Source organism: Delphinus delphis, chromosome 6, assembly GCF_949987515.2.
Source record: "Delphinus delphis chromosome 6, mDelDel1.2, whole genome shotgun sequence".
Taxonomy (NCBI): domain Eukaryota; kingdom Metazoa; phylum Chordata; class Mammalia; order Artiodactyla; family Delphinidae; genus Delphinus; species Delphinus delphis.
This window is the reverse complement of record NC_082688.1, coordinates 80762430-80788224: the sequence shown is the minus strand read 5'-3', so window position 1 is coordinate 80788224 and position 25795 is coordinate 80762430. Positions and strand designations below refer to the sequence as shown.

General features: G+C 45.4%; 2 protein-coding genes across 5 annotated transcripts in view; one reads left to right on the top strand and one right to left on the bottom strand.

Annotated features, from left to right (window-relative positions):
• The window catches only part of KIF24 (kinesin family member 24), a 71676-nt gene extending 65805 nt beyond the window's left edge, over positions 1 to 5871 (top strand). Inside the window, exons 11-13 of the mRNA XM_060014901.1 lie at positions 87 to 2291; positions 3669 to 3762; positions 4293 to 5871. Of these exons, the coding sequence (XP_059870884.1) occupies positions 87 to 2291; positions 3669 to 3762; positions 4293 to 4433 (2440 nt within the window). The 3' untranslated portion in view covers positions 4434 to 5871. The remainder of the gene's footprint in view (positions 1 to 86; positions 2292 to 3668; positions 3763 to 4292) is intronic.
• Positions 1 to 25795, bottom strand: part of UBAP1 (ubiquitin associated protein 1) — a 73729-nt gene that overhangs the window by 11695 nt on the left and 36239 nt on the right. For 2 of the 4 annotated variants that reach the window (XM_060014904.1, XM_060014903.1), the window contains exons 3-7: positions 22652 to 22776; positions 16315 to 17238; positions 9254 to 9436; positions 8039 to 8140; positions 6281 to 7427 (exon numbers count right to left, since the gene is read on the bottom strand). In XM_060014904.1, the coding sequence (XP_059870887.1) occupies positions 7287 to 7427; positions 8039 to 8140; positions 9254 to 9436; positions 16315 to 17238; positions 22652 to 22776 (1475 nt within the window). In that variant the 3' untranslated portion in view covers positions 6281 to 7286. Of the gene's footprint in view, positions 1 to 6280; positions 7428 to 8038; positions 8141 to 9253; positions 9437 to 16314; positions 17239 to 22651; positions 22777 to 25795 lie in introns of those variants that run through there. The other 2 variants (XM_069540778.1, XM_069540779.1) reach the window with 2 other exon arrangements.

Genomic DNA, 25795 nt, shown 5'->3' with positions numbered 1-25795 from the left:
TTGGTTTTTGTTTTCCCTGAAAGCTATAGGAAATAAGTTACAGAACATGCAAGAATGCACATTTAACATAAAATGGTCGTTTACAGGGTCAAAGAACTAAAGAAAGGCATTAAATGTTGCACTTCAGCTAGCAGTCGAAATCGAACATCTGGAAACTCTTCTCCAAAACGAATTCAGAGCTCTCCTGTGGCCCTGCCAGGGGACAAGTGTTCTCCCAAAAAAGTCAAGCTGGGGCTCCAACAGTCACTCACAGTGGCACCTGACTCCACGAGAACGAAGGCCCATCCTCTGGCCAGTCACCCAGCCAATATCCCTTTTGCTTCTGTACCTAAGGCTCCTGGTAAAAGGGGTGGCTCTAGAGGGAGTCCTCCCCAAGAGTGGGTCATTCAAACTAGCTCTATCAAAGGAACCATGCGGCCTGGACATTTAGCCAAAAAAGGGGCAGAAGAATCAGCTGCATCATGCTCTGAGAAAAATCCAATCGGCAACAAAACTGCCCTCGGGTGGGGAAGCAGGGCCCCTGGCCCAGGAGAAGCAGCAGTCCGTGGTAAGCTGCCTTCCCGGTGCAAGAAAGTGCAGACTGTGCAGCCAGTGCAAAAGCAGCTTGTGTCACGAGTTGAACTCTCCTTTGGCAACGTCCATCACTTAGTAGAGTACAGTCAGGGCAGCAAGGGGGGCACACCTACTAGGCCTGCCTCTGAAGCTTGGACAGACATCCCTCCACATCAGAAGGAGAGGGAAGAACATTTGCGCTTCTATCACCAGCAGTTCCAGCAGCCACCTCTCCTCCAACAGAAGTTAAAGCACCAACCACTGGAAAGGTTTTTATGCCAGTCCCGGCCTCCAGAGGGGCAGCTCCAGAATGACACCCCTCCTCCCTTCCACTCTTGTTGTGAGAGCCATGATGGAGCCCAAGCTGAGGACCTTGATGACAGCGATTTCAGTGAAGATTCTTTTTCACATGTTTCCTGTCAGAGGACCACAAAGCAGGGAAACACCCTGGAGAATAGCGAAGGCTCGTTCTTCCTTCATCAGAGGGAGCAAGGTCCTGAGGAACAGGTAGCCGAAAGGCGGCAGAGTCTGTGTTTTAGCCCCAGGACAGAAGGTGACGAGAAGGGTCTAACTGGAAGCTGGATGTACTCCAGGGACCCCGCAAGCCACAGGATAGCACTTGATCACGGCCACAGCCCAAGTCAGGTGCCCTTGGACTGGAGCAGAGAGGAGGACTCCACCTCCTCAGGGCCTCCTCCTGGAGAAAACCTGGCAGAGAAGCCTTACTGCTCACAGGCAGACTTTGTATATAACCAGAAAAGGGGGGGCGGACCAGCCTTTGACCTCAGACAGGATGCCTTCAAAAATGAGGTTCCTCGGCAGGCTGAGGGCAGCTCACCATCCCTGGAGGAAGATGGTTGCACTTTCTCACTATCCCACATCACAGTTCCTGGATCCCCAGACCAAAGAGACACAGTGAGCACACCTCTGAGAGAAGTCAGTGAAGATAGCCCAACTGTGGCAACCAGAACAATGAAAAACAGTAACCCTTTCCAAGGAGAAGACTCTAGAGGGGAACTAGGCACGTGCTCTGAGCATGCTTCTGAACTGATGGCTCCCCTCACCATGTCTCTCCTGGAGAGCCCAGATGATGAGGGCTCTCCTCCCTTGGAGCAGTCGGCCCAGGATGGAGCTGCGCACAGTCTAGTGGCAGCAGACACAGGGGGGCAAGCTGTGGGCCACACAGTGTCATCTGGTGATCAAGAGGCAGACCTGCCAATGTCTTCAGCAACTGAGCACCTGTGGCTCTCATCATCTCCCCCCGACAGTAAGCCTGGGGGTGATCTTCCAGCTCTGTCCCTGTCACCCATCCATCAGCACCCACCTGACAAGCTGCCCAACAGGGAGGCTGACCTGGGGGAGCCCTGTCAAAGCAAAGAGACTGCACTCTTCTCCCAGGGGCACTATGATGGCGATGCTGAGACAGAGCTGGGCTGCTCCCAGGGTTTCCCAGAAAAACCCTGCCTCACCATACATACTGGGGGACCCCACTCTGGGCCTACATTCACCCCCCAAACAGGAAGTAGTGATGTGGCTGACCAGCCCTGGGCCCAGGAGAGAAAGCACCTGGTAGGGCTTGGCTGGCAGGAGCTGGATTTGTCCACAGATCCCATCAAGCTCTCTTGCTACAATGAGGACATCACGTGGCTCAAACGCAGGCCAATCCCAAGGTACTTAGCAAGGCTAGGTTCTCCCAAGACTGCCAGGACACTCCGTCAGCCCATCCTGGGGCACGCACAGTAAGTTGGACTTTCCTACCTAGACTTGAGCCCCTTTGGCACCCCTACTCCCACTACAGCTGAATGTTTTGTCTGTTCTGGGAATGGCTGTGGTTGGCTCAGAGAAAGGCTTTTTGTCCACCTTATCAAGGGAGCCTGCCTAGATGCATCTGACATGAACAGCAGGAATAAAATGTATTGGAGCAGGCCTGCCAGGTAGGGTAGGTGGGATGTGAGTGAAAGAAGCTTGGGAAAGCTGAGATGTGAGTGAAAGAAGGGAGGATCTGACCCTATAAGTAAGCCTAAGACCTATGGTGAGATCAGAATCCTCTTCTTCATTCTGTTGGGCCTGTGCTCCTGGAAGTGCTCCCCAGGGACACAGCAGCAGCAGCCTTGTGACCCCAGAGCCAAGGCTGGCTGGTCACCTTCCAAGATGGTGAAGGTAAAAAACAGGGGCTGGTGATTTGTGCTGCTTTCCCTGAAGGAGGCTGTGGATGGTACAGCAGAATGAGAGAGCCTTTGAGAATGTGAGAGAAAGGAGGGCAAGAGGTCTAGCAGCATCAGAGGCCCAGGAGCAGGAAGGCAGGGCAGGCCTATGGGAACAGATGCTTCCTATGTGAGGCTGCGGCCCTCTGCTAGGGCTCCTGATACCTGGGCAGACCGTCTGCCAGCTGCTCGCTGGGGCTCAGGCCTGGGCCTTGGGCGAAGAGAAGGGCGTGTAGGGATGTGCACCTCTACAAGGTAGACAGTCTTGCTGTTTCCGTGGTCTCTATCCATCAGTGGAGTCTGACACAGTCAGGTCTAATGACCCTGTAGATGTTTCTAAATTTGGGGATCAGAGGATGGGGGGATGGTCAGTGGTAACCTAGAGGTTGGAGGTCACAAGCTAGGGAAGATAACATGCTGAGCCCAGAGGTTTTATTAGCTGGATTCTTCTGACAGAAGGCAGATCCTCCAGCTTCTAGCTCAAACCCCCTTGCTTTGGTCCCTGAACTCCCCAAAGAAAGTAGAAATCACAGCAGGCTAGGTGGCTGGCTCTACCTTGTGCCAAGTGTGCCAGCTGCAGTGGCACAGCCTTGAGCTTTCTTGCAGGGAAGATGTGGGCAGCTCCTGTGGAGGAGAAGCAGCATCCAGCCCTGTGCCTCAGTGTATCTGGAGGCAGGGGGCTGCTCCAGAAGCCCATCTCTTCTCAGAATCTCATTTGTACCCCCCTAGCCCCTTGACAAGGCCTGAAAAGAATGGGTGAGGGGCAGGAGGTGCTGGGGAGCTGGTCCTGGTCACAGCCTCGGCCTCTTTGGGCAGAAGCAGCTCCTGGCCTGGAAATGAGGCTCACTTCCAGAAAGCTGCCCAGGAGAGATGGGAGGCCCGGAGGACCACAGCATCCCCTCTGGTTCCCAGGCAGGTACTCATCCGAGCACACCAGGAACAGCTGGATGAAATGGCCAAGCTGGGCTTCAAGGAGGAGACCCTGATGAGCCAGCTGGCTCCTAATGTAAGTGGTCTTGGCCGGACTCTCAGGGGTTGTTGGGAATTAGCCTGCAGCTAGTTTGACAGTCATCCTTTTTTGATGCAGCTGTGTGTACAGAAAGGGTCTGCTGTCACACTCTAACCTTGTTGAGGCCTTGGACCTGCTCTTGCCACCCCTCTGAGTTGGCTTGAGGGCGTGCAAGGACAGGTGGGAGATGGTGCTACACTCCCCATTCCCAGGCCAAAATGTTTCCAGCCTCTGTTCTTTGCCATTCTGCCCTCCTAGTGGCTTGTTGGTGCCCCTCCCTGTGATGGTAACAGTGACTTACTTGCCTTATGCAGACCAGAGGTACTTCTACAAAACCACCCTTCTGCCCTGCGAAATACCTCTCTGTGTAGAAAAGTGGTCCCACACTGTGCCATGGTGACTGTCCTGCAGATTTTCCAGCTGGAGGAAGGGCCTGGGCTCTGAAATCTTCATACAAGAGAAGGGACTAGAAAAGCTGATCTGGCAGCAACAGCAAAAGCTCCACTTGTCCTTTGTTTCCTTTCCAGGATTTTGAAGATTTTGTGACCCAGTTAGATGAAATCATGGCTCTGAAGTCCAAGTGCATCCAGAGTCTGAGGAGCCAGCTGCAGCTATACCTGGCCTGCCACAGGCCAGCTGCGGCCCCTGAGAGGACAGCAGTGTCTTAGAACAAGATCCAGTATGTGGTGGCTGGGCTCTCAAGAGCTGGAGGGCCTCTGCCAGGTCCCCCTACAGATATCAGAACCCACTCCCTGGTCCTGCCCATGCTAGCCTCTCCCTAGCCACATGTGGCCTTGGCTGGGCCCCAGCCCCTCTCTCAGGGCCAAGCATCCTTCTCTCAATTCTAAGCACAGGAGCATCTGTAAGGAAGGACAGATCAGCCTGAAAAACTTAATAGGCCCCTCCCTTTTCTTTGGGACTGGAGGAGGATTTGCCTTTACTGACCCCTTGTCTGTGGAAACACAGGTCTAATAACCCTGTAGATGTTTCTAAATTTGGGGATCAGTGGATGGGGGGATGGTCAGTGGTAACCTAGAGGTTGTGTTGAGGTCACAAGCTAGGGAAGATAACATGCTGAGCCCAGAGGTTTTATCAGCTGGATTCTGTGCCTTTCTCCAGGACTTGGTCAAAAATGAAAACATTGGTGCTAGTGGGGCGGGGGAGGGTGAGCTCTGCCCCATCAGCCCTTGGAGATTGATTTGGGACTTTAGTTAGCTTTTGAAAATGTAAAATGAATAAACCTTGATGTCTTTAATAGCAGCAGATGTGGGACAGGCTTTATGCTTCCAGTTCCCCTCCTTCCCTGCAATCCAGTATTTAGACAGAAGAGGGTGCTCGCGTCACTGCATTATTCTTTTCCAATCTCTACCTTGTGCTGGGACCATCCACCTGCGTCATGCTCTGGCTCCTGTCTGTGAATCCTCACCCCCACGCCCTCACGGAATAGTGGAAGAGCTGCAGTTATCTCAGGCAAGTCTGTCTCCTAGCCTCACCCTCATCCGGGACTGCCCTGGCAATCTACTCCCCCCTCAATGGCCTGTGTTCAGGGTCTTGGCACTGAGTGCTCTGGTCAGTAGTGTGAGATGAGAGTGAAAGAAGGGAGGAGTAAAGCAGTTCTACACACATACACGCACACCTTCATGTGAGTTCCTTCTGTATCTTTTTAGCAGAAAGAAGCTTAAGAAATACCAAGTGGCCTCCAGGTGGCCCACTTAACCAAGGCTACCCTGGATCAAGTTGAAATTCATGTCAAAGCCCTTGGCCCTGGCACCATTTTGGTATGAAACTTTGATTTCCTACAGGTAAAGGATAACTTTTACAGGTTTTTAAAAGAAGGGTTTAATTAATTTTAAAGGCCAGAAGAGGGGCTTTCTGAGACAATGGCCATGCCTGACCTGACCACCAGAGGGCAGCCTCTTTCCAGCTTGGTGCTTCCCAGCCCAAAGGTTCTGTACCCGCTCCTCACGTGATCACTAAAAAAAAATTAGAGACCCATCCAAGCCAAGAGCACAGGAGGGACTGTGGGGCAGTATTAAGTATAAGGACAAGAAACTCTAGGGATAAATCTAGTTCCATCAGCTACATCAGCACTACTGAGAGCTAATAAAGCAGTCTGAATCCCAGTCCTGCCTGTGGAACACATAATTATGCATGATGCTGCTCAGAGGACAAGGGGCTTGTTCCTCATTTCTGAGTGATTCCCCTGAAGGCCCAGCCTGTCTCACCGCCACAGTCAGTCTTGCAGGAAGGCATATGTCTATGTCCTTGACCCAGAGACTGGGCTAGGTCAAGTTTAAACAGACCCTTGTCTACACCTGCCTTTACAAACCAAAAACCAGGGCAGACTGGGGGGCCAGCTCCTGGGTCCCATGGGCCTAAGAGTTGGAAGAAAGTACTGAAATGACAGAAAATGGTTAGCTCCTGTTCCATCCCCAGCAAATCCCTTTACCACTCACTCACTTCCACCCTGCAGTATAACAGTCCTTGGCAATAAAGAAGTTATCACAGCAGGATATACCTTTTAGATTTTTATTAGTAGTTCTCTCTGAAAAATCAAAATAGTTAGCAAATTACTTTAGATTCATCAAGACTGTATATCCTTTGTATTTAGATCTTTAATGATGTACAACATAATACAAAACAAACCAAAGACTAATTTCTATGACTAGGTGTTATTCATTGTGTCATCCTAGAGCAGGGGGCTGGAGGGAGAGGCTGTTCTCCAGGGAGAACTGAGGTGGAGTTAGTGCTGGGTGACTAAATCACAGCCTCTTTCTTCCCCACTTGATGTGCTAGGAAGGGGCCAATGATTTCTTAAACTGACAACTGTTTTCTAGAGCAGGGGGCTCTAAAATCTCGGGTAGCAGAAGACTGTGGTCCAAACCAGGCCAAAAGAAACAGGCTGGGGCAGGGAAGTATGGTAACTGCCTGGCAGAAAAGGCAAACTCAGGGCCCCAAGGGGAAAAGGGCATTCTTTGCACCTCAGAGACATTGCAGAGCCAGTGTTAACACTAAGTGACATCGTTAAAGGGGGAAAAAAACAAAACCCTGGAAGAACCTTTCAATTGCACTCAACTTGGATTAGAGGTCAGTCCACCCTTGCAGAGAAGGGAAACATCTAGCCCCAGAGCAGCACTGAGTCTGGCCCTCCCACCTCCTTCTCCCCAACTCCTTTTGGCAGCTGGGACAGGTTTCGGCTGAGGCCATACAGACCCCAGAAAGACCAGAGAAGTCTCTCTGGATGGCCAAGGTGGGAAGGACACTTCTCAGAATACAAATACTTTTACTGTGGAAGGAGCCGGGACAGTTCCGGGGGCATATGCACGCCCAAATCTTCCCCACTTTCTCCCCAGCTCAGGACCTAGGCTCATAGAGACTTGGCAAACACAGTCTCTACACCTGACCTTCCACCCCCAAAAGAAAATCCGGAAGCGTGCCCCTTCTTCCCCACAGGTGGTCTCCTCAGGGCCTTCGGCGGGGGGGGGGGGGGCTCCGTGGCAGGGCCTAGGCAGGGCCTGGTCTCAGCTGGCTCCCGCCCGAGCCATGAGGTCTTCCAAAGCATTGTCCTGGTCATTGTTGTGTAATAGCAGAACTTCCTTAATATCTTTCAGTTCAAAGCCCATTTCCTTAAATTTGCTCATTAACTGAAGAAACTCCATCATCTAAGGGAAATAAGAGAATACAGACTCAAGAAAGGGGTCCAAGCCACACAGCACAGCTGAGTGGAGGAATATGTGTGTAAGGGGGCTGCTTGGGGGAGCGTTCTTTGCCGGAGCCTCATGAGCCTCTCTGAGGTTCCCCTAGCAAGCAGAGGAGGGCCGTAGAGGAAGCGAGGCTGTGGAGGAAGACAGGTTGATGCCATGGCCAATCGTCCATCAGGAGCCATGCCCAGTCCCAAACCTTGCTGACCTTCACTCAGGTCCCACCATCCACATCTGTGTTCCCACCCAGCAGGATACTGAACCCAGAAATGGCTGCTTTCTGGCTAGCAGCCTAGGTGAAGTGACTAGCAATCTCCCCCAACATCCAAAAATATGGCTTTTTGCCCAGGTCATTTTTCCCGTCTCTTCCCTGGGATTCTAGATAGTCTTCAACCCGATACTTTATCTGAGCCAAACTAGCCAAATGCCTTTCTGGACATGAGAAATTCTGTGCTTCAACTACCTCTGCCTACAGTCACTGGAAGGGATGAAGGTTGTAGTCCAGGAGGACCAAGACAGACTACTTTGTCCCTTCTTTCCAGAGGGTTCCCGTGAAGCATGAAGGTTCCTACCTTTTCCTCTGAACACTGCTGCATTTCCAGAGCCTCTTCCACTAAAAGAGGGTCAAAGCCCTTCTCACAGAGCTGTCCATGTGCAAAGAGATAGTCGAGAATCTAAGAAAAGAGAAAGGTTTAAGCACCTATTGCCACTCTTGTCTGTGCTTCCCAAAAGTCTTACACAAACCTACCAAGTGTGACATCTGCTCCCCACCCTGGCTATTAGATCCTAGATAGGACTTGATTTTGTGCCTTGAATTGTGTCCAACACAGCAGTACCTCAGTGGCTACTTGCTGATAGGTACACCCTTCTAAACATGCATAGCCATTTTTCAAAGGAGTTCCTGTCACAGCTGACTCACATCTCCCAGCTGATGTCAATTCCACAGCCTAGGCAGGATATTCTTTTTTTTTTAATGGTAACTTTTCTTTTTTCTAAATTTATTTATTTATTATTATTAGCATCATTATCATCATTGGCTGCACTGGGTCTTCATTGCTGCGCACAGGCTTTCTCCCTAGTTGTGGTGTGCGGGTTTCTCACTGCAGTGACTTCTTGTCACAGAGCACGAGCTCTAGGCACATGGGCTTCAGTAGTGGTGGCACGTGGGCTCAGTACTCGTGGCTCATGGGCTCTACAGCACAGGCTCAGTAGTTGTGGCGCACGGGCTTAGTTGCTCCGTGGCATGTGGGATCTTCCCGGACCGGGGCTCGAACCCGTGTCCCCTGCACTGGCAGGTGGATTCTTAACCACTGCGCCACCAGGGAAGTCCCAAGATATTCTTCTAAGAAACCACCCAAGTCAGAAAGTTCCCCCAAGGTTTAGGACTCCAGTACACTATTTTGGAACTCCCTGGGCAGTCCTGACAGGATAAACATTTCTGGAAGAAGACCTCTGACCATACCTCAAGCCTAGAATGCTGTCTCAGGAGAGGCAGAGAAGGGGATAACTGGGTAACAGTCAACAACTCCAATACTCTCAAAGCTCTCCTTCAGCCTAGGTCTCAGAGCAGCCCCCAAAGCAGAAGCTGCAAAGCACTGCTGCTGAGGCTGCTGGTTTGCCCAACAAAGCACCCTGAGTCCTGCCCACACCCCCTCAAGTCACAGGAAAAGACAATGGTGCTGTGAGTCTGAGGGACTCTAGGATAAAGGCAAGACACTATTCCAGCTCCAGAGATGTGGGACCTCTCTCCTACCCCCGCCCTGCCCCATGGCTGACTAACCGCTCACCTGCTCAATATTCTCTCCTTTCTTCTTCATGGCTTTCAAGACACACTCATATGAGTAGCCCATGCTGACCACCGTCTCCACACAATGCCGCTCACTGGGGGACAGCGTCTGCAGTTCAGAGTAAGCCTGGGGACAGCTGGGAGTGTTGGGCACTTGTGACATTGAGAGATTAGGAGGTGTGACCTGGTGGTGGAGAAACAAAAGGATTAAGGCAAGAAGAAAGACATGTAGCCCAATCCAGGGGCTTGTCGTTTCTGACCTAATGAAACCTCCCAGTCAAGCAACCTGCCTGCAAGCAAGGGCCAGGTTTCTGGCCAGACATCCTGAAGAAGACTGAATAGTGGTAGGGGAGCTCCAGCTGAGAGAGAGAAAAACTGGGAAGACACCTGCAACTGTGGCTGTCCTCTGCCTTCATCCCACCTTGCAGAGTGAGGAAGCACCACAAGAGCCACATGCCCTTCCATGCCCAAACCCCCTGGGCTTGAGGTGGAGAAAGAAGTTCTGAAAACTACATTCGGGACTGATGCTCAAGCTGGCTGCTGTTATTTCTCTCCAAGGCTCCTTTATCCCTTTCGTAGGCTGCCGTATCTGAGTCCTAAAGGGATCAGTAACCTCAAACACCCCCACTCTGGACTGACTCTGCCAGTAATGTGTCCATCCTCGCTTCTACTATCGCTGGCTGGGCAGAGACTGCCAGCGCAGTTCCCACACTTGGCCAGCTCAGGGCTCCCGTGCTCTGAGGGCACTCCATCTCTGCCCCACACCATGCACTGTGCTTTGATTCCCTGCAATAGCCGCTGTTGTACGGAGCCAAGACTGAAGGACTGCTACCCACTCCAGGCTGTGCCCTCAAGGACTGGACTGTGGTCTCTAGGGCCCTGCTGCTACTGGACCTTACTAACCCCAGCCTGACTGGTGGACAGATTCCCAGGATTAAATCCTCCCACCACTTCTGATAATGAGTCAGCCCCAAGGCAAAAAGGCAGCTCACTCCCAGGCCAAAGGACAGAACCACCATGGGAACAAGGTCACAAGCTGTTTGACAGCTTGGCCCAGCTCTGAAGAACCAGGGAAAGTTTTTCAACAAAATTTTCTTTATTTCTTTTTTTTTTTTTTGCGGGGGGCCGGGGTGGGGGAGGGAGGAGGGAAAGGAGCCTGCTATCCTAAAAGCATGTTCAAAATTATATAGCTCCGGACTTCCCTGGTGGTGCAGTGGTTTGAAATCCGCCTGCCAATGCAGGGGACACGGGTTCGAGCCCTGGTCCGGGAAGATCCCACATGCTGCAGAACAACTAAGCCCGTGCACAACTACTGAGCCTGTGCACCAGAGCCCACGAGCCACAGCTACTGAAGCCCACGCTCCACAACTACTGAAGCCCACGTGCCTAGAGCCCGTGCTCCACAACAAGAGAAGCCACAGCAATGAGAAGCCCGCGCACCACAATGAAGAGTAGCCCCTGCTAGCCGCAACTAGAGAAAGCCCGTGCGCAGCAATGAAGACCCAAAGTGGCCAAAAACAAACAAATAAATATTTTAAAATATATTATTAAACTAAAAATAAAATATTAAAAACAAATTATATAGCTATAACCGGATGCTCTCCTCCAAGTCAGCTGGGAAAAACCAAGAAGATTCTACAGGCCTAAAAGCCAGTAGTTTCTGCTTAACCATCTCACCCACAGCATACTCCAGGCAGTCCAATCGTGGGGCTCAGTCATTAGGTTACAGGAGTCACGACAGGGCATGGGAACTGCATCACACCCTCTGGCCAATGCAGGCCCCAAGATTGTCTCTCTCTTTTCAGGGGCAGGCTCTACCTGGGCTTGAGAATACCAATAGCCAAACAGCATTTTGGTCGCACTGCTGGCACAGTACTTATTACACACAGTATGAGCTCCTAGAGGTTAGTTTCCATGACACATGCATTTCTAGATGCCTAAGGCCTGGCTTTGAGCTTGAAACTTACCCCTAATCAGTTACTGAATAAGTGGAGCTCTATTAGGATTTCAAAGGGGGGATTTTCATTTAACACAATAAGTTGACACTGATTCTCCTCCCCTCCAAAACCCACTAAAATGATAATAAAACAATTAAAACTGTATTAACCTTTAAGGTCAAAGAAAAAGAGGGAACAGCAGAGGACAATATATTTCAATGAAATTTTAGAAGGTGGAATGCTAATGGAGGCAGAGTAATGGGCAGAGGCAATGAAGTTACACGCCCCTGGAGACCCCGAGAGAGACGGGTTCAGCATTTGGAAGCACCCGGTACTGTTGGGATAAGGCAAGAAACGAAGGCAGTGATCAGAGCAGAAAACCCTCAAGCAGACCTTCCCCACCTCACCTTTGCAGGAGGCAGAACATTAAGTCTCTAGAAAACGTGAGCCAAAAGGACTAAGGGTACCAAGCACAGCATATGGCAGAGTGAGGTGCAAGAACCAAAAGGGACTAAGTAACTACACCAGCATTCCCCACCTTCTTTAGCATTCAAGCAGAACTCTCTAGATAAATTTTAATAGCCCCCAAGACCTTCACATGTTGATGTTTTGCAGAGCTCCCCTCAAAGCCAACTAACCTTCAGCCTATAGTGAATCTTCATGATCAGCAAGCACACCCCAACATACACATTCTCCGTTTTGATTTATTTTAGTGCCTCACTCTTAAATGTGAATAGAAAGCCAAAGCCACCAACATAAGACCAAACCAGAAGAGGGAAAAGACAAAACACTTGGAAATTTAAAATAAAGTAAAAATTTTATTTAAAAGATTATGATATTAAAAAAAAAAAAGGGTTATACACAGGCAAGGATATATCCCAGAAAGTAAAACATAAAGTCAAAGAGATAGAAAATACAAAAAAGAAAATACAAAGCAACGAACCACATCAACCAGATTTTGAAAACTGAGCTGAGCCTTTGGATCCAGGAGGGCCAAGCACAATGAATGAACAAAGCCCATCACTGGTAAATTTCTAATCTCCAGAAATGAAGAAAAGAAAGCTTGTGGGAGTAGGGGAAGAAATCAGAATAGCACTGTATTGCTAGAAATCAGTGGAGCTTATACTTAAATTTGAATTTTTTTTTTTAAGGGAGCAATGTCTTAAAAATTCTTGAAGAAAAATGACCTTCAACTAAGAAATCTAAATCCAAAGTATTATTCACATGTGAGGGTAAAATTAAGACATTTTTAGATATTCAAGGACTCAAAAATAGGACTTCCCTGGTGGCGCAGTCGTTAAGAATCTGCCTGCCAACACAGGGGACACGGGTTTGATCCCTGGTCTGGGAAGATCCCACATGCTGTGGAGCAACTAAGCCCACGCGCCACAACTACTGAGCTTGTGTTCTGCAGCCCACGAGCCACAACTACTGAAACCTGCACACCACAACTACTGAGCCCATGCGCAGCAACTACTGAAGCCCGTGTGCCTAGAGCCCGTGCTCCGCAACGAGAAGCCCCTGCACTGAGAAGCCCGCGCGCCGCAACGAAGAGTAGCTCTCGCTCACTACAGGTAGAGAAAGCCCGCACGCAGCAACAAAGAACCCCCCCCCCCAAAAAGACAAAATCAGACAGGTTGACCAACATGCTTGAATGTATTTGAACAAGAAAATTATCATTAGGTCTTTGGCAGCTCTTTTGGAGCATTTGGACAAAATTAGCAACAGGCACAAAGAAACCATGCAGACTTTTTTAATGGGGCAGTTAAACTAGAGAAACAAAAAGCTACCAAAAAAATCATCATCATCACCAGAGTACACCATCTGAACTCAGTAATAAATATTTACCCAACCATAATAATATCAACAATAACATTAACTGAACCGAAATTTGTGATATAAATATGATGGGAGGTACAGGAAGAAGGTAGAGAAGGGGCTATTATCAGAGCTAAATCCTCAACTACTGCAACAGGAAGTATAAACCTGTCTAAAATTGATAAATTTAGAAAAATGTAAGCATCTAATTCAGAAATACAGAGATAAATCCCAGCATAAACAGTTTAAAGGTCAAAAGTGCCTGACTATGGGAAGCAAAACTGGAACTGGGGAGAGGTGAGGCAGGGAGCTACTGTTTTTCAATACAAGCCTTTTAAATGCTACTTGATTTCATTAAAATATGTTTGTAGTACTTTGATAAAAATAAATTCATTTTTTATTTTTATTTATTAAAAATGTTTTTCATTTGTTTATTTCTTTTTTGAGGCTTCCTATTTCTTCCTTTTCTTTTTCTTCTTTTTTTGGCTGTACCACATGGCTTGTGGGATCTTAGTTCCCCAACCAGGGATCGAACCTGGGGCCACAGCAGTGAAAGCGCCAAGTCCTAACCACTGGACTGGTAGGGAAGTCCCTCATTTTTTAAATCTAGAGATGGAGAAGGACTCTACTGTAAGTATTAAAGCAATGGCAACATAAGAAACGATCAACAGATTCAAACACCGAAAAGCTAAGAGATTGTATGTAATGAAAATTATTTAGGATACAATTTAAAAGCAAACTGGCACTACTCGTATGCTTCTTGGCCAAAATTAGTAAATTGAGAACTCAGAAGTATAAGGAAAAAGGCAAATATTTTGCTGAAGTAACTGTGAAAAAGTGGGAAATAGATATCCATAGCCGGAGAAAGAGAACCCAATGGCAGAATGAGCCTAACCTGTGAGCAGAGCAAGACTCCTTGAAGGGTTGAGGGGCAGTGGGAAGAGGCCCTGGTGCTAGGTCAGGCAGGTCTATGCTGGACACAGAATAAGGGCACATCACAAGATTGTTCCTCTTAACATGATCCCATGGAGTTCTCAACTTCTAAGATTAGTTTATATAAAACAGTGAAACATGAAATCAAAATCTAAAAAATGAGACCCAAACACTGGGCCTGAAATAGCCGACAAGAACCAAATTCCAGGAACACTTCCCTAGGAGTTCCTATTTGAAGGATGTATACAGTCCAGCTGACCACCATCACCACCCACCTGCCTCAAGTCCCTATCTTGGAGAGAAGTGCTTCTCTCACTGGGAAGCTCCTACCGTGGGCCTCAAAGACTCGCACTAAGGATAGAAAGCCAGGATGGGAACTAGGCTTTGCTCCCTGGAGGTAAGGGTCATGACTTCCTTAAAAGATCACCAGAACTCTGGGCTTCCCTGGTGGCGCAGTGGTTGAGAATCCACCTGCCAATGCAGGGGACGCGGTCCGGGAGGATCCCGCATGCCACAGAGCTGCTGGGCCCGTGAGCCATGGCCACTGAGCCTGTGCGTCCGGAGCCTGTGCTCCGCAACAGGAGAGGCCACAACGGTGAGAGGCCCACATACCGCAAAAAAAAAAAAAAAGATCATCAGAACTCCAACTCTGTTTATATTTGCCCCCCAAAGGCAGTCAGTCCCCAGGCCAGGGAGAAGCATGGTTTCCGCTGACACTCTAAGTCGGTGGGGGTGGGGGAACCTTTCAGAGTGCTTTTAATTCCTCTAAAGCACACAATGAGTCACAAAGCGAAGAGGAGTATCCTGCTGACCAAAGTCCAACCACAAACCAGGAGGAATTAGGATAAGGTCCACCCTAGGAGATGTTATGCACTCTATTTAGTTTCTCTGGGCCAGGGTCCATGGAAGTTTACGGGCAGCAGTAAGCTCTGACAATGGAAGCACTCACACAGAGAAAATCATTTACCAAGAATGTCACTGCTGGGAACTTGCACTCTTTGTAAGGCAGGCCAAGGCTCATCTTTTCTACCAGCTAATAGCAGGCTTATTATGGTCTCTCAGAGATTTCCCACTAATACAATCAGGCTCCTTTCTGGCTCTAAATACTGTCTTGATATGCTGTCATTTAAAAAATCTGAACTGGTGTAGCAAAAGGTTCTTGGTCTTCTGTGATTTCTATTCTATAATGCAATTGTTCTGTGGGGCTGAAACAACCACATAAAGTAACCTCCCTATATATGTATGCATCTCTCTTGTGTGACAAATCAGATTTTCTTCAAGATGATACAAATTACAACTTTCGTATCAATCCACCCTTCAACACTAAATCTGACTTCCAACCTTCCCCTCTCCCTCCCTTTGGAGAAAACTGCACAATTCTTAGTAGTAAGAAAAAAAAAGTAATTGCAGGATTAAAACCTATAGGTTTAAAAATGACAAATTTCTATCTTTTGCTGAAACTTCCAATACAAATTATGCCCCAGTTACTAAAGTACCGCCCAGTTTGAAAAACATAACCCCAAATTAGTCAAACACAAAAGAGCCAAACTTCAAGGCAGAGTGAGATGGAAAGAGGAAGGAGAGGGAGGTAGGGAGAAGATAAAAGGAGGAATACCAAGCAACCATAAAAAAATTAAGAAAGCTAATAGGAAAAAGTAAAAAGGTACAAAGAAAGAAAGCCTTTAAAAAATGCAAACACAAGACATGGCAGCACAGAAAACAACAAATTGATTAGGCAGGAAAACATCATTCACATGATACACATTATCTTTTTGAAGGAAAAGACCAAAAAGATGCAGGGAGGAACAAGCCAACATTAACCAGGTTAGGTGCAAAGCTAATAATCTCTGTCCTCAGAAAAATAAACAGAACTACATATACTTAATGTAAGCAAGGTCAATTTGGTCATGCCCCATCCTGCCCTAAACCTTGCAAAGAAGAATGTGAGGGTGGCAACTGCTGGGTAGAATTTAGAAATCTGTGGAGCTTTATTTTTAATTCAGGGGGATTTAAAAGGCTTACTGTGGGACTTCCCTGGTGGCACAGTGGTTAAGAACCCGCCTGCCAATGCAGGGGACATGGATTTGATTCCTGGTCTGGGAAGATCCCACGTGCCGTGGAGCAACTAAGCCCGTGTGCCACAACTACTAAGCCCTAGAGCCCACGAGCCACAGCTACTGAGGCCGTGTGCCACAACTACTGAAGCCCGCGTGCCTAGAGCCCATGCTCCACAACAAGAGAAGCCACCACAATGAGAAGCCCGCGCACCGCAATGAAGAGTAGCCCCCGCTCACCACAACTAGAGAAAGCCCGCCCGCAGCACTGAAGACCCAACGCAACCAAAAATAAATAAATAAATTTATAAAAGGCTTACCGTGGGACAGGTATTTGGAGGTGATGATTCTTCTGTGCACACAGACAAGACAGAGAGGGAAGGCATCTGGGAATGGGTGAGGGTTGGCACCTCTGTGCCACTGTCCAAGTTCAAAGCTGAAAGCCCAAGAGCATGATGCCCATTGAGCTCACTGGCACTGCTTTGGGTGGAAGGCTTTAGGGAATTCCGGAACGTGCCACTGCGGAGGCAGGATGTGCTATGGAAAGTGCTTGCCATCTTGGCTGTCTTCTGACTGCTGTCATCAGAGTCAAGTTTGGGGAAGGACAGGGACTTGATATTGCTTACTGCAGGGATAGGGGGAAGGGATACTTTGGAAGACAGCGACATCTTTTCACAGTTGCCCAACTGTGGTAAGGTTATAAAGCCATTGGGTTTGTGAAGAGGCTTGAAATCTAGGGTTGCCCGCTCCAGGGATGCCAGGACCTCCTCATCCTGTAACACAGACCCAGAGCCACCTCTAGGCAAGTTACTGTCCAATAACTGGGCCATAATGGGTCCACTGGTTCCTACCAGAATGTTTCTCAGCTCTTCCTTCTCATCAATAGTTTTTAACTCCAGATTATCAAACGGGTCTTCTTCACACTCAAAGTCAGCAGGATTGAAATCTGCCTTTGTGTGGGGTGGGCTGAGAACTTTCTGTTTTGTGGCACTGCTGCTGACCCGAGTCGGCATGAGGATGCTGTTGTGCTGTAAGCTGGCAAGGATGGGATTGATAGGAGGTGGCATTGTGGCTGTACCGTGAGTCTTGGAGAAGCTCATTTTGCTGTCACCCTCTGGGCCACTCTTAGAATTCACCTTAGCTTCTGCTTCCTCAGCCTTGCGCTCTGCTTCCCACTGGGCTTCTTGGATTTTCTTAATATCTTCAGCCCACTCAATGGTTTTCTTTTCCAAAGAGAAGTCATACTGCAAAGATATATCAGATAAAGGAAGTGTGAACCCAGGTGGCTGCCCCTCCCCCACCCAATTCCTCCACCCAATTCACTTCTTCCTCACCCTGGCAAGGCAGCATTTATTAAGGTGTATGGGAGGATCCCCACTCAGGAAAACTAAGACTTCCTAATCTTACTTGATTTAATCAAACTATGCTCCCTGGTTACTTCTAGAAATTAACTAGAAAGAGCTCCTCTCACCTCTAATCCTACATACCAGGCCAAATGTACCTTGCCACTTCCCTTGCTTCTCTCCCCTCAGGCTATTTCCCTTCTTAGAATTCTTCATTGGTGGCTCAGGCAGAACTCAGCTGCCTCCTCTATAAAGCTTTCCTGATGGCCCATTCCTTCCTCTGAACTCTTACATAGTGTCTGTCTCTATTATTTGATGCTGAGCACATGTGACCACAAGTAGCTTTAGTCTTCCTCTAAACATTTCCCCAACACTATCACAAGCCTCTTGTGGGCAGCAACTGGGCTTTAGACCCTCTTAAGGTCTCCATTATCTAACACAATGCCCTAAATAGATCCCGCACTCAATAAAAACAACAGCCCCTAGTATTTAAGCACTTACAAGGTGCCATGCATGATTCTAAGCACTTTTTATATATTAGTTCTCTAGATTTTTTCAGCAATTACAGGGGCTATGCTCAAGGTCATAAAGCTGTTAAGCGGTAGAGCCTGGATCTGAACCCAGGCAGTCTGACAACAGATTCTATGCTCTAAACCACTACCAAATTACAGTGAACAGACTGTACTCTAAATGTAGAAAAACTGCTTATTAAGAAATCTAGACATAACCAAATTAAGATTTTACGATACAAACTCAACAAAAAGCAAACAACCTGATTAAAAAATGGCCAGAGGATCTGAATAGACATTCTTCCAAAGAAGCCATATAGATGGCCAAGAGGCACATGAAGAGATGTTCAACATCACTAATTATTAGGGAAATGCAAATCAAAGCCACAATAAGATATCACCTCACGCCCAGCGAAATGGCTATTATCAAAAAGGCAAGAAATAACAAGTGTTGGAGAGGATGGGGAGAAAAGGGAGCCTTCATACACACTGTTGGTGGCAGTGTAAACTGGCACAGCCACTGTGGAAAAGAGTAAAAGCTAAACAATCTGTGCACATTCAAGGTTGGAGGCGCGATAAGAGTAAAGAGGAGAAAGGGAGAGGAAGGAGGCCTACCATGACCTAGAGCCACGGTAGGCCTAGAGTTTTAGAGTAGAAGAAACATAATAAAGTGCCTCAGGTCATCCCTAAACGTTTCAGCTTCAAACAACACAAAAGAAGCCTGGAAATGCACATGTCAAGAAGTTCACTTATACACCCTGAGCCAGTCACTGGGCCCCAAAAAGACACTTGGGGGATCACAGGGCTTCCTTTCTACCACTAACTGAATAGTGAGAAAATAGCACTGGGCAAAGGTTGCTGCTTCTAACTGTGGAGGAAATCCAATTATGCAACTGGTTTCCTCCATCAAAAACTGAGGCTGTGACCAACTTCCCACTGCCTGTAAACACAGATCTCTGAAGTTTTACTCCCAAAAACAAGTGTAAATTTCTTTCCTCTTTAGTGTTTTGTTTTTTTGTAATTACCAAAGTAATGTAGAATACTTGGAACATAAGAAAAAACAGAAAGGAAAAAAACAGCAGAAATATTACAGTGAAAAAGAATGTGATTTTTGAGTGTACAATAATAAATAATAACATCATCTAACATTTATGGAGTACCAGGAACCAGAATAAGCATTATAAATGCATTATTTTACTTAATCCTTATAAAAACCTTAAAATATGTACAAGATTACACAGCTATTACATGGCAATTCCAGCTCATGAATCGCTGAACCAGAGTCTGCTCTAAACCGTGACACTAAAGGCCACCCTCCACTACTGTGGCCACTACCACCATTTCAGTACTTTCCGGACCTGGGTGCAAAGGTTTATGTATGTTTTACGGGCTCACTTTGATGATTTTTAATTTGAAATCTCAAGTTTGTATTGTCATGCAAGGGCAAATATGAAAAAGTTACAGGAAGCTTCAAGCTGTCTAGGGCTCTAGGTCTGACTCTTCTCTGGATAGAGAGGGAGCCAGCGCCAACACCACACCAATACCACAGCCAAATCCCCCGCTGGAGACCCTAGGCAGTCGAAGTTTAAGGAAGCTACCTGCAATTAGAGAACAAAAACACTGCAGCCAGCCCACACAGGAATGGAGCTTGGAGCCTTGATCTCCTCTTTTGTTATTAGTGGGTGTGATGAGTATGACAGGCACAGTACCAGGCACTCATTAGTGCATCACACTGATCAAACAGAAAATTCCCAGCAAAGCCTATTAACAGCAACGATGTGGGATTCCAAAAGCCTTCTGAATGAATCAATGAGGCAGCAAATAATATGAGGACTACTGAAATAAAATGGAGGTGTTATTTAAATCATATTGCTAGCAGTATTCTGCACACAGAGTGGTATTTACTGAATATTTGTTGCTGCCAATAAAAAAGCCACCAAGGAAACAGAACAAGGTAAAACTTCATAAGGGAAATCTCTATCTCTTCTGGCCCAATAAAGTCTCCATACACAAAAGGAGTATCGATTCAGTATTCAAAAACATCTAAGATAGTCAACATTATTAGTAGCTAGAGAAATGTACATCAAAACCACCATAAGAGGGGTAATTCCCTGGCGGTCCAGTGGTTAAGATGCCATGCTTCCACTGCAGGGGGCGTGGGTTCAAACCCTGGTCTGGCAACTAGGATCCCAAATGCCACGCGGCCAAAAAACCGAAAACAAAAACCGTAAGACCACTGCACACCCATTAGGATGTACATAAATAACTAAAAAGACAGATGATAACAAAAGTTGGCAAGGATGTAGAGGAACTGGAAACTTCATGCAGTGTAGGTAGGATTGTAAAATGGTGCAGCCACTTTGGAAATTAGTCTGGCAATTCCTCAAAAGGTTAAACATAGTTAATATATGACCCAGCAATTCCACTCCTATGTATATACCCAAGAAAGCTGAAAGCATATGTCTGCACAAAAACCTGTAGACAAATGTTCACAACACAGATTTCCCTGGTGGCGCAGTGGTTAAGAATCTGCCCGCCAATGCAGGGGACATGGGTTCGATCCCTGGTCAGGGAAGATCCCACATGCCGCGGAGCAAATAAGCCCGCTCGCCACAACTACTGAGCCCACGTGCTGCAACTACGGAAGCCCGCTCGCCTAGAGCCCATGCTCTGCAACAAGAAAAGCCACCGCAATGAGAAGCCCATGCACCACAAGGAGGAGTAGCTCTGGCTTGCCACAACTAGAGAAAGCCCACACGCAGCAATGAAGACCCAATGCAGCCAAAAAAAAAAGTTCACAGCAGCATTATTCCTAAAAGCCAAAAAATTGGAAACCATCAAAAATGTCTATCAATTGGGGACTTCCCTGGTGGTCCAGTGGTTTTAAGACTCCACGCTTCCACTGTAGGGGGCGTGGGTTCGATCCCTGGTCGGGAACTAAGATCCCGTAAGCCACACAGCCAAAAAAAAAAAAAAAAGTCTATCAACTGATGAATGGATATACAAACTGTGGTATATATCAATACAATGGAATTATTCAGCCATAATAATGAATGAAGTACTAATACTTCATTCATACAATATAGATAAAACTTGAAAACACTGAAGTAAAATAAACCAGTCACATATATATTTATGAATAGTTATATATAAAAGACTAAATATTGTATTATTCCACTTATATGATATTCCAGAATAGGCAAATGCAGAGAGACAGAAAGTAGATTTAGTGGTTGCCAGGGGCTGGGGGAAGGGGAAAATAGGGAGTGACTGCTAATGGACACTGGGTCTCTTTTCAGGGTGATGAAAATATTCTGGAATGAGATGGTAATGATAGTTATGCAACTGTGAATATACTAAAAACAAATTTATTTGCATACCTTAAAAGGGAAAATTTTGTGGTATGTGAATTATATCAATAAAACTTTTATTTAAAAAATATAACTGAAGTTCTCCCACTACGATTATTTCCTAAAAAAGACTGGAAGGTAAAACAAAGAATACATTTTATTTTATTTATTTATTTATTTTCATTATTATTATTTTTTTTGGCCACACTGCCTGGCTTGTGGGATCTTAGTTCCCCAACCAGGGATTGAACCCGGGCCCTTGGCAGTGAAAACACGGCATCCTTTCCACTGGACTACCAGGGAATTCCCAATTTTTTTTTTTCAAAGAATACATTTTAGAGTAACATGGTAATTCCTTAGTAAATCCCCCTTCTTTGCCAGGAAGTTGTATTTTAAAAAATCTAGAGTCACAGGAAGAAGTGTTTGGGTGAGTAGCGTACCTTTCTGTTTTTCCATGTAACTCCTTCTCTAAACTGTAAGCTCCTTGAGGAAAGTGGTTAAGGCATTTATCTTTATCCTCAACCCTAGCAGAGCGTCACTCAAAATCAGGCAGTCAATAAGTGTGTAGGAAGTCACGTAACATGGCGCTATTTGCTGCTTTCAAGATGTAATTTTATACATTTATAAATAACTGAGCTTTAAAAATGTAAGGGCTGAAAAAGAAGCTACTGAGGAGATGGCATTTAAGCACAGTCTAGAATAGATAAATTTTTAACAAGCAGACAGCTTTTAGTATGGTGAGAAAGAGAATAATATTTCAAGTGGGGATAACAACTCATGAGAAAAGCATGGTAAAGACAGGTAATACACACAGTACATTCAACAAATTGCTACAGTATCCTGGTTTGGAGGGAATATAGAGGAGATGATGAGCTAAGGTACTCGACCATAACCTTATGTCTAGACTTGATTCAGTAAGGTTGGTGAATCACTGTAAGTTTTTAAATTCAGGAATATTATTCTAGAAACAATATGAAAAATAGAAGGAAAATGCTGTAAGCAGAGGAGCCCATTAAAGAGGCTACTGAAATAGCCCAGTGAAAAAATAAGGTAAGGAATAACTGAATGGCAAAGGGAAGACACAGCAGAGAGAAAATACTACGTAACTTGAGTGACCAAGAAGGTAATGAGGACATTAATAGAGAGAAGGAAAGAGGGGAAGAAGCACGTCAGATGAGCAATGGGGATTTGTTTTGGACAAGGCACAGAATCCCAGGAACATACAATCAGATTACACAAAATCTGTAACAGATATATAAACATATATAAATGTGCGTGTGTGTGTACGCACGCCTGTGTGTGAGTGAGTGAGACAGTGTGAGCCAAGCGATAACAGGAGCTATCAGAAACACAAATAAGAGACAGGAGAAATTTTTTTTCTATTTCACTATACAGCAAATTCTTACTCCTTAAAATGTTAAATGTACTAAACTTTAACTAAAAATTACCACTTACCTGTACTTCTCTGACAACCTGCAAACAATCAGGCAAGGAGAAGCCAATAGGTAGACCAACTTTAGCTGGTGTTTTGAATTTGTCTCCTATCTTAAATGGGACATCATCAAGGTAACTGAAAGTCCCTACAATCAAAAATAAAGTACAAAATATCAGCAAAGAACTTATTATTTGTTTTGGTATAATCTTACATCTAGGATACAACATTAATTTATGCTATCCTAAGACTAGAAGTTACAGAGTTCCTTCTCTGACTGCTTACCTTCTCCTGACCCTAGATCTCTAATAAGGACTCCTATTTGAGGTTACTTGATCTTATTAGGGTTTATATTCACTTATACTTAGCATAAAAGCCAAAGTACTCATAGTAGCCTAAAAGTCCTCCCCAACGTCCATTACCTCTCTTGCCCTCAATTCCTGGCTCACTGAACTAAGTCACAGTGATCCTCTGTTCCTCAACTATGACATGGTCAAAACTACTTCAAAAATTCTGCACTGGCTGCTTCCTCTAACTGGAATGTTCTTCCCTCAGATATTCACATGGCTTACTCCTTCACCTCCTTCAAGTCTTTGCTCAAATGGCACTTTCTAAGTGAGGCTTACCCTGACCACCCTATTTAAAATTACTACCACACCCTCACTGCAGTAATCCCACATTATCATCTATCTTTTCTCCATAGCACTTATTACCTTCTAACATATATGTAATTTGCCTTTTAATTATATTTATTGTCTGTCTTGCCCAGTGGAATATAAGCTCCCTGCAGGTAAGTATTTAAGTCTGTTTTATTCACTGATGTAGTCTCAAAACCTCAGCACTTCCTGGTACATATTAGGCACTTATTAAATATTGATGATAGAATCTTCACAAAAGAACCTCCTTGATTAGGATTTCTTTAGTAAGAATCATTTTTTAATTAACACAAAGAACTACTCTAGATTTTTTTTTAAGCTACATTCTAGAGATATGGAAATATTTAAGAAGTACAGCACTTATGGAAAAAAGGAAAACCAGACAAGACCATGGGAATCAGACCAGGATTATCAGGAGACACAAACCATACACAACTGAACTGCTTTAACTCCCTAAATGTTCTCTGCCCATCACAGATGCATAATACAGAAAGATCGGGACATTATCATCGATTTATAGGGTCAGACAAAAATGAGAGTGGTTCTTGTATGTGACTCTCACTAGGTATACACTCCAAATCAGGTCATGATTTCTTTTCTGGACCAGGTTTGGGGCTAACTTAACTCGCAGAAGCATCAGGGAGAATGAAACATAGTTCATAAAATAAATTTTGCTTTTTGAGTATTAGCAGCTAGTAAAATAAGGCTTACTTCTGGGTCTCACACTAGTATATTTTCTTGAGTGCTCATGTCCAGAATAAGACAATTACACCTCTTCCATAAAGAGATTTCTCTTCCTTTTAAGAACTCTGTAGATTTCAAGACTTATCAAGCAAGGTCAGGATATACTTGTAATCTTGTCATCATTCCCATTTCCCAAGGTAGATATTGCTCTGATATACCTGAAATCCTCCAAAAGAAAGAAGAATAGGCCCCCTCTCCCACTCCTGGGGGAGGGCGTCTACCTCTTTCCCATATAACTTCTAGCTAGAATTAAAACATTTTAACTATCTCTCACTCAGCTAGCAAATTACATCTACAACTGTGTTCAATTTAATAATTTTTCTGAGGCATAACCATAACTGTTAACACTCTAGCAAAGTTTCCAAGTTGGTCATACCTTTGTAAGTGTTCTCTCAGCTGGCAATGCCTGTCACATTCCCACCCTTATTTACTTGATTAATTATGTCTTGCCCTTTAAGAATGAGCTTAAGAACAACTCCCTTCTCAATCTCAGAATAGGTCTTACCATTCTGTATTGTTAATAGTTTGTTTCCTTATACTACTCCCCACCCTGCACCAGAGACTTTGATCAAGGATTTGATCAAATTCCTATCCACACCCCCCCAAGCTCAGCATAACATCCAGCAGATGAGATTTGCTCAATGAGAATAAATAAAGAAGACATGGTCTTACACTTCTCTTGTATTTAACTCTCACACTAACTCACACTCAATTAGTATTTATTAAAATTCAAAATGATTTACCTAAAATGGCAAAGCTAGTCCTGAAAATGTTTTAACAGAGTACTCATGCAAGATGTAAGCACATTTCTAAGGTTCTGCAGAAAGTCACAAAAATGTACCAGAGGTACCAAAAAAAAGTATCAGGTACCATCACAGCTTGCCAACAAAACTCTGGTTATAACACTAAAACCTTCTGCCACTTATAAAATGCTTTATATTATAGAGATCAAAAGCAACGCTCTTTTTAATTGTAGAGAACTTTTATCCGTCTTCCATGGAAACAGGTGCTCAAAAGTTACTGAAAGTTAGAGTCTAACTTTGGCTAGTGCCCTGATTAACTGGAAACAAAGCTGGAACTAGCATTTTCTAGGAAGCATTGGAAAGATTTACAGTCAAGTTAATAATCACAAAAATTAAGTCTTTTGTTTAAGAAAATTTTAAGTATACATTCAAAGTAGGTTCATTATATAACGCACACATATTAGAAAAATCCTATCTATAATAATACTTATATGCATATATGATATACAAATCTAAGAAAACCTATCCACATTAATACTAACAAAATTTTCTTAATTGAATACTTCTATTATAGATTGGTAATGGGGAGTTGAGGGGAGAAAACCATCTGTTAAAAAGTACTATACTTGAGATATCTGAGCCAAATGATAGTATCTTTCAAGAAGGGTGTTCAGTTTCCTTGCCTACCCTTTCAGTTAGGAAACTATGACAGTGTTGTATACACTGACAATTTATATTCTATAAATGGAACTAGGCCCTGGCTTAGAGACAGACCAGGGCCTTAGAGACAGACCAGATCAACTGCTGTTTCCCTTCATTAGCACCAATTACAGGTAATTGCTTTAAAAAGCAGTTTCATTTCACTAACAAAGCCAATGCCAAGGTGACTTAGCACATCTTCTAACCTTCCCCCCCCCCTTTAAGCTCTGTTAACCGGGAATGAGTAAACAGTTTTGTGATTATTGGGAGGAGGGGGTAGGGCTAAAGGGCAAAAGGCATTAAGAGGCGGCAACAAGAAAAGCAA